Source organism: Ascaphus truei, chromosome 10 (assembly GCF_040206685.1).
Source record: "Ascaphus truei isolate aAscTru1 chromosome 10, aAscTru1.hap1, whole genome shotgun sequence".
Taxonomy (NCBI): Eukaryota; Metazoa; Chordata; class Amphibia; order Anura; family Ascaphidae; genus Ascaphus; species Ascaphus truei.
Window position 1 is genome coordinate 56208430 of NC_134492.1, and position 7887 is coordinate 56216316.

Here is a 7887-nt window from a genome sequence, read left to right on the forward strand (position 1 = left end):
AGCCTCTCACACTGTGTCAGGGTTTGGGATCTGTGCAGGCAGTGATCAGCCTCTCACACTGTGTCAGGGTTCGGGATCTGCATGGCAGTGATCAGTCTCTCACACTGTGTCAGGGTTCGGGATCTGCATGGCAGTGATCAGTCTCTCACACTGTGTCAGGGTTCGGGATCTGTGCAGGCAGTGATCAGCCTCTCACACCGTGTCAGGGTTCGGGATCTGCATGGCAGTGATCAGTCTCTCACACTGTGTCAGGGTTCGGGATCTGCATGGCAGTGATCAGTCTCTCACACTGTGTCAGGGTTCGGGATCTGTGCAGGCAGTGATCAGCCTCTCACACTGTGTCAGGGTTCGGGATCTGCATGGCAGTGATCAGTCTCTCACACTGTGTCAGGGTTCGGGATCTGCATGGCAGTGATCAGTCTCTCACACTGTGTCAGGGTTCGGGATCTGAGCAGGCAGTGATCAGCCTCTCACACTGTGTCAGGGTTCGGGATCTGTGCAGGCAGTGATCAGCCTCTCACACTGTGTCAGGGTTCGGGATCTGCATGGCAGTGATCAGTCTCTCACACTGTGTCAGGGTTCGGGATCTGCATGGCAGTGATCAGTCTCTCACACCGTGTCAGGGTTCGGGATCTGCATGGCAGTGATCAGTCTCTCACACCGTGTCAGGGTTCGGGATCTGCATGGCAGTGATCAGTCTCTCACACTGTGTCAGGGTTCGGGATCTGCATGGCAGTGATCAGTCTCTCACACCGTGTCAGGGTTCTGGATCTGCATGGCAATGATCAGGCTCTCACACCGTGTCAGGGTTCTGGATCTGCATGGCAGTGATCAGTCTCTCACACTGTGTCAGGGTTCGGGATCTGCGTGGCAGTGATCAGTCTCTCACACCGTGTCAGGGTTCTGGATCTGCATATCAGTGATCAGTCTCTCACACTGTGTCAGGGTTCGGGATCTGCATGGCAGTGATCAGTCTCTCACACTGTGTCAGGGTTCGGGATCTGCATGGCAGTGATCAGTCTCTCACACTGTGTCAGGGTTCGGGATCTGCATGGCAGTGATCAGTCTCTCACACTGTGTCAGGGTTCGGGATCTGTGCAGGCTGGGTGTGGCTATGTAGATGGAACAATGATAATGCTCTGCATGAAAACATTTTTCCGTTATATACATAAATTGGGGACATTACTGGGTTTGTACATCAATGCTTCTTCCCTAGGTAACTCACACTCTTCATACTCTAGGGAGGTACTTATTCTATCTCGTGGTACCTATACTGGCCTTCTACTGTATAGCGTCCGTTATACTCCATTTTAACTGAGCCCCTTCTGGGATTAGCCCTGCTCTCTTTCTCATTGGGATCAGTATCCCGGGGCAGAATACTGGGTACCCCACCTATGCACACTAGGTCTGAGTTAGCGGCGGCCCTCCCTGTTTGGCTGGTCTGGCTATGCCCCAGGGCTACTACATGGAGAGGCCTATTGGAACATACGCTTCCTCTTGGTGAATCTAGAGAGCAATCTAAATGCCCGACTATGGACGCTAACTGGACAGGGCACTTTCCCTAACTACAAAACAACTAACAGGGACAGCACAATATTAATATGTTTATCTATGCACTGAAACCTATTTATATGACTTCACTGTGAGGCCCTCTAACTGCCATTCCGAGGAACCTGCTTCTATTTATACCCTGATAGTGACGTCAGTGGTCACCATGCACAATGTGGGTGGGGCTTCTTTCCTGCCACGTCACGCTACACCATGTGATGGAAGAGTGACTTTGCACTGTGTGAGCCCACACAGTTAACCCTTTCAGCCCATTAGCCCCTTAACTGGAATAGGGGATATAATAACTAATAACTATGTACAAATATATTCAGGGACAGTACAAGCAGCTTTCAAACGAACTATTCATCCCACGGGCAGTACAAAGGACACAGATTCATCCCTTAAGGTTGGAGGAAAGGAGATTTCACCAGCAACAAAGGAAAGGGTTCTTTACAGTCAGGGCAGTTAAAATGGGGAATTCATTACCCTTGGAGACTGTGATGGCAGATACAATAGATTTGTTCAAGAATAGGTTGGACCTCTTTTTAGAAAGGAAAGGTATACAGGGATATACCAAATAAGTATACATGGGAAGGATGTTGACCCAGGGAGTAATCCGATTGCGAATATTTGGAATCAGGAAGGAATTTATTTTTCCCCTTATGAGATATCATTGGATGATGTGTCATTGAGGTTTTTTGTTTGCCTTCCTCTGGATCAATATACTGTAAGTATAGATATAGGATGGAGTGTCTGTCGACTAAATTTAGTACAGGTTGAACTTGATGGACGTATGTCTTTTTTCAACCTCATCTACTATGTAGCTATGTAATTTTAATGTTTTCATGCTAGGTCATAACTGTGTGTGCTTAATATCTTTAAAAAAGACAATATATAAAAAAAAATAATCAAGCAAGCCCCACCCCCACTCCCCAAGTAATGGACGTCACGGTTCCCTCTGTGAGCTGCCATGTTCTGCTTCTCTCTGTGTGCCGCCATGTTCAGTGTTCTGCGTCTCTCTGTGTGCCGCCATGTTCAGTGTTCTGCGTCTCTCTGTGTGCCGCCATGTTCAGTGTTCTGCGTCTCTCTGTGTGCCGCCATGTTCAGTGTTCTGCGTCTCTCTGTGTGCCGCCATGTTCAGTGTTCTGCGTCTCTCTGTGTGCCACCATGTTCAGTGTTCTGTGTCTCTCTGTGCACCGCCATGTTCAGTGTCGTGTGTCTCTGTGTGCCGCCATGTTCAGTGTTCTGCGTCTCTCTGTGCGCCGCCATGTTCAGTGTTCTGCTTCTCTCTGTGTGCCGCCATGTTCAGTGTTCTGCGTCTCTCTGTGTGCCATGTTCAGTGTCCTGTGTCTCTCTGTGCACCGCCATGTTCAGTGTCCTGTGTCTCTGTGTGCCGCCATGTTCAGTGTTCTGCGTCTCTCTGTGTGCCGCCATGTTCAGTGTTCTGTGTCTCTCTGTGCACCGCCATGTTCAGTGTCCTGTGTCTCTGTGTGCCGCCATGTTCAGTGTTCTGCGTCTCTCTGTGCGCCGCCATGTTCAGTGTTCTGCTTCTCTCTGTGTGCCGCCATGTTCAGTGTTCTGCGTCTCTCTGTGTGCCATGTTCAGTGTTCTGCGTCTCTCTGTGTGCCGCCATGTTCAGTGTCTCTCTGTGTGCCGCCATGTTCAGTGTTCTGCGTCTCTCTGTGTGCCGCCATGTTCAGTGTTCTGCGTCTCTGTGTGCCGCCATGTTCAGTGTTCTGCGTCTCTCTGTGTGCCGCCATGTTCAGTGTTCTGCGTCTCTGTGTGCCGCCATGTTCAGTGTTCTGCGTCTCTCTGTGTGCCGCCATGTTCAGTGTTCTGCGTCTCTCTGTGTGCCGCCATGTTCAGTGTTCTCTGTCTCTCTGTGTGCCGCCATGCATCTTCCTGTTACAGAGGAAAAGCCGGGCGTTCTGTGACATTATACATATGTCTGAGACTTGGAACTTGTACTTGTACCAGAGCTTATAACTTCAATATGCTAAAAAAAAAAAACAATAAACAATGTTGGGCGTCTAGCCTACATTTAACATGACGACCCCATTTCACTTCCCAGATGCCGCAAAGGCTTGTGTCGCCCCACCTCCTGTTAGGAACGGCAGCGTCAACTCCTCCCAGGATTTCTACGACTCGGGCTCATCGGTTGGATATAGGTGTTCAACCCATCACTTCTTGCAGGGCTCAAGCACACTGAATTGTTTCAATGGAGAATGGGACACGACACCCCCAACTTGTATCGGTAACTCATATGCCTCACATTCCCCGAGTCTTCCACCCTCCAGAGTGTGACTTCTTGTTCTTCATGGAAAATGCTTCCCTTCTCTACCTTATTTGTACTGATTAGTACTTCATAGCTCATCTCTCGCTCATTCCCCCTTCTCCCTCTTGTCTAACCCTCCCTCTTTCTCCTTTCTCTCACACCCCCTTATCCCTCCCCTTTCTCATGTCCACCTCTCCCTCCTTTCTCTCACACATCCCTCTACCTCCTTCCTCTTTTATCACGCACATCCCCCTATCTCCTTTCTCTCTCATGTCTCCATCCCCATCCTCTCACCCCCTCTCCCTCCTTTCTCTCTCACTTCCCCCTCTTCCTCCTTTCTCTCATTTCCCCCTCTCCCTCCTTTCTGTTTCACATCCCCCTCCCCATCCTTTCTCTCACACACCCCTCTTCCTCCTCTCTCACATCCCCCTCCCTCCTTTCTCACATTCCCCTCTCCCTCCTTTCTCTCACTTCCCCCTCTCCATCCTCTCTCTCTTCTCCCTCCTTTCTCCATCCCCCTCTCCCTCCTTTCTCTCTCATTTCCCTCCCTCCTTTCTCCCTCACATCCCTCTCCCTCCTTTATCTCTCATTTCCCTCTCCCTCCTTTATTTCTCATTTCCCTCTCCCTCCTTTCTTTCTCATATCCCCTTCCCAATTCTTTCTCACTCACGTCCCCCTCCCCATTCTCACACCCCCTCCTCTCCTTTCTCTAACATCCCCCACTTCCTCTTTTCTAAGCCTACATCTCCATCCCTTCTCTCACATCCCCCTCTCCCACCTTTTTCTCTCACATCCCCCTCTCCCACCTTTTTCTCTCACATCCCCCTCCCACCTTTCTCTCACACCCCCTCTCCCTCCTTTCTCTCACATTCCCCTCCCTTCTTTCTCTCACATCGCCCTCAACCTCCTTTCTCTCACTTCCCTCCCTCCTTTCTCTCACATCCCACTCTTCCCCCTTTTTCTCACATCCCCCTCTCCCACCTTTTTCTCTCACACCCCCCTCTCCCTCCTTTTTCTCTCACACCCCCCTCTCCCTATTTTCTCTCACATCGCCCTCTCCCTCCTTTCTCTCACATCGCCCTCTCCCTCCTTTCTCTCACATCGCCCTCTCCCTTTCTCACATCCCCTTCCCTCCTTTCTGTTTCACATCCCCCTCCCCATCCTTTCTCTCACACACCCCTCTTCCTCCTCTCTCACATCCCCCTCCCTCCTTTCTCACATTCCCCTCTCCCTCCTTTCTCTCACTTCCCCCTCTCCATCCTCTCTCTTCTCCCTCCTTTCTCTCACATCCCCCTTTCCCTCCTTTCTCCATCCCCTCCCTCCTTTCTCTCTCATTTCCCTCTCCCTCCTTTCTTTCTCATATCCCCGTCCCAATCCTTTCTCACTCACGTCCCCCTCCCCATTCTCACACCCCCTCCTCTCCTTTCTCTAACATCCCCCACTTCCTCTTTTCTAAGCCTACATCTCCATCCCTTCTCTCACATCCCCCTCTCCCACCTTTTTCTCTCACATCCCCCTCTCCCACCTTTTTCTCTCACATCCCCCTCCCACCTTTCTCTCACATCCCCTCTCCCTCCTTTCTCTCACATTCCCCTCCCTCCTTTCTCTCACATCGCCCTCAACCTCCTTTCTCTCACTTCCCTCCGTCCTTTCTCTCACATCCCACTCTTCCACCTTTTTCTCACATCCCCCTCTCCCACCTTTTTCTCTCACACCCCCCTCTCCCTCCTCTCTCACATCGCCCTCTCCCTCCTTTCTCTCACATCCCCCTCCCTCCTTTCTCTCACATCGCCCTCTCCCTTTCTCACATCCCCTTCCCTCCTTTCTGTTTCACAACCTCCTCCCCATCCTTTCTCTCACACACCCCTCTTCCTCCTCTCTCACATCCCCCTCCCTCCTTTCTCACATTCCCCTCTCCCTCCTTTCTCTCACTTCCCCCTCTCCATCCTCTCTTTCTTCTCCCTCCTTTCTCTCACATTTCCCTCCCTCCTTTCTCCCTCACATCCCTCTCCCTCCTTTATCTCTCAATTCCCTCTCCCTCCTTTATCTCTCATTTCCCTCTCCCTCCCTCCTTTCTTTCTCATATCCCCCTCCCAATCCTTTCTCACTCACGTCCCCCTCCCCATTCTCACACCTCCTCCTCTCCTTTCTTTAACATCCCCACTTCCTCTTTTCTAAACCTACATCTCCATCCCTTCTCTCACATCCCCCTCTCCCACCTTTTTCTCTCACATCCCCCTCTCCCACCTTTTTCTCTCACATCCCCCTCTCCCACCTTTTTCTCTCACATCCCCCTCTCCCACCCCCTCTCCCTCCTTTCTCTCACATTCCCCTCCCTCCTTTCTCTCACATCGCCCTCAACCTCCTTTCTCTCACATCCCACTCTTCCACCTTTTTCTCACATCCCCCTCTCCCACCTTTTTCTCTCCCTCCTTTTTCTCTCACACCCCCCTCTCCCTCCTTTCTCTCACATCGCTCTCTCCCTCCTTTCTCTCACATCCCCCTCCCTCCTTTCTCTCACATCGCCCTCTCCCTTTCTCACATCCCCTTCCCCCTTCTCTCACATCCCCCTCAACCTTCTTTCTCTCACTTCCCTCCCTCCTTTCTCTCACATCCCCCTCCCACCCTTCTCTCACACCTTTCTCTCACATCCCCCTCCCTCCTTTCTTTCACATCCTCTCCCTCCTTTCTCACACCCTCTCCATCTTCCCACTCCTCTCCCTCCTTTCTCTCCCATCCGCCACCCTCTTTTCTCTTTCATATAACCCCTCCTTTTCTTTCATACCCCCCCCCCATCCCAGTTCTTCATATTGAAATGATAGTGTTCACAGGTATCAGTGCACGTGAAGAAGAAACCTATGAGGTTTGCACACTATCATTTCATGTACAAAGAACCCTCATGGCTGTCCCCTAGTAAGTATCACATTCTACAACGAATCTGCAGTTATCAACTTAGAAGACTATTAAATCTGCCTTTTCTTTTTAGAACCGTGTGTCTTATCCCAGGAAGAAATGCAAAGAAACGAGATAAAGCTGAGATGGAGCTTTGATGAGAAGGATTACTTTTTCCATGGAGAGTTTGTGGAGTTCCTCTGTAACAATGGCTACAGTAAAAACCAACAGACTGTAATGTTCGAACTTAGGTCTCAGTGCAGCTATGGGAAGCTGCATTATCCTACATGTCTGCAAAGGCAGAGGTGAAGGTATAGGTAAAGCAGAAATCTACACTGTGTACGTGTATATACAGTGAAGAAGAAGAAGAATCAGGCGCACGGTCTTAATCATCAATGAAAAGGGGGATTTATTGTGCCAAGGAACCCAACGTTTCGGCAGTAATACTGTAGGCTGCACCTTGAGAAAGGCAGTGTTACTGCCGAAACGTTGGGTTCCTTGGCACAATAAATCCCCCTTTTCATTGATGATTAAGACCGTGCGCCTGATTCTTCTTCTTCACTGGATCTATTTGGGACATCAGGAGCACCCCAGAACCAGCGCACCGGCGGTTAAGTACCCCACTATCACCTGTTTGTTTGAGTGCGTGCACTCCCATCGTTCTATGTGTATATACAGTACATGTATGGATATGTATTCATGTGCATATATGTACTGTATGAGTATCCAGTATGTGAGTATATACATCGCCATGTGTATACTGTACATTATATATACATCAGCATGTGTATGTATACATACACGTGAATGTGTGTGCGTATCTACATGTGTGAGCAGCCCCTAGAAAAATAGCATGTTCTCATGACGTACCTGGTAATTCATAAGGGCCTTTGGCATGCTAGACCGTAAGGCTTTCTAGGTACGTCATAAGATCCTTTGGCATGCTAGACCGTAAGGCGTTCTAGGTACGTCATAAGATCCTTTGGCATGCCAGGGCATAGGACATTCTAGGTACGTCATAAGATCCTTTGGCATGCCAGGGCATAGGACATTCTAGGTACGTCATAAGATCCTTTGGCATGCCAGGGCATAGGACATTCTAGGTACGTCATAAGATCCTTTGGCATGCCAGGGCATAGGACATTCTAGGTACGTCATAAGATCCTTTGGCA

The 7887-nt window shown here is 50.0% G+C and overlaps 1 protein-coding gene across 2 annotated transcripts in view; it reads left to right on the forward strand.

Moving 5' to 3' along the window:
• LOC142503968 (coagulation factor XIII B chain-like) overlaps nt 1-7113 on the forward strand; it is a 51039-nt gene extending 43926 nt beyond the window's left edge. For both annotated transcript variants that reach the window (XM_075616996.1, XM_075616995.1), the window contains 2 exons: nt 3620-3802; nt 6810-7113. In XM_075616996.1, the coding sequence (XP_075473111.1) occupies nt 3620-3802; nt 6810-7024 (398 nt within the window). In that variant the 3' untranslated portion in view covers nt 7025-7113. The remainder of the gene's footprint in view (nt 1-3619; nt 3803-6809) is intronic.
• Nucleotides 7114-7887: the final 774 nt, after the last annotated feature.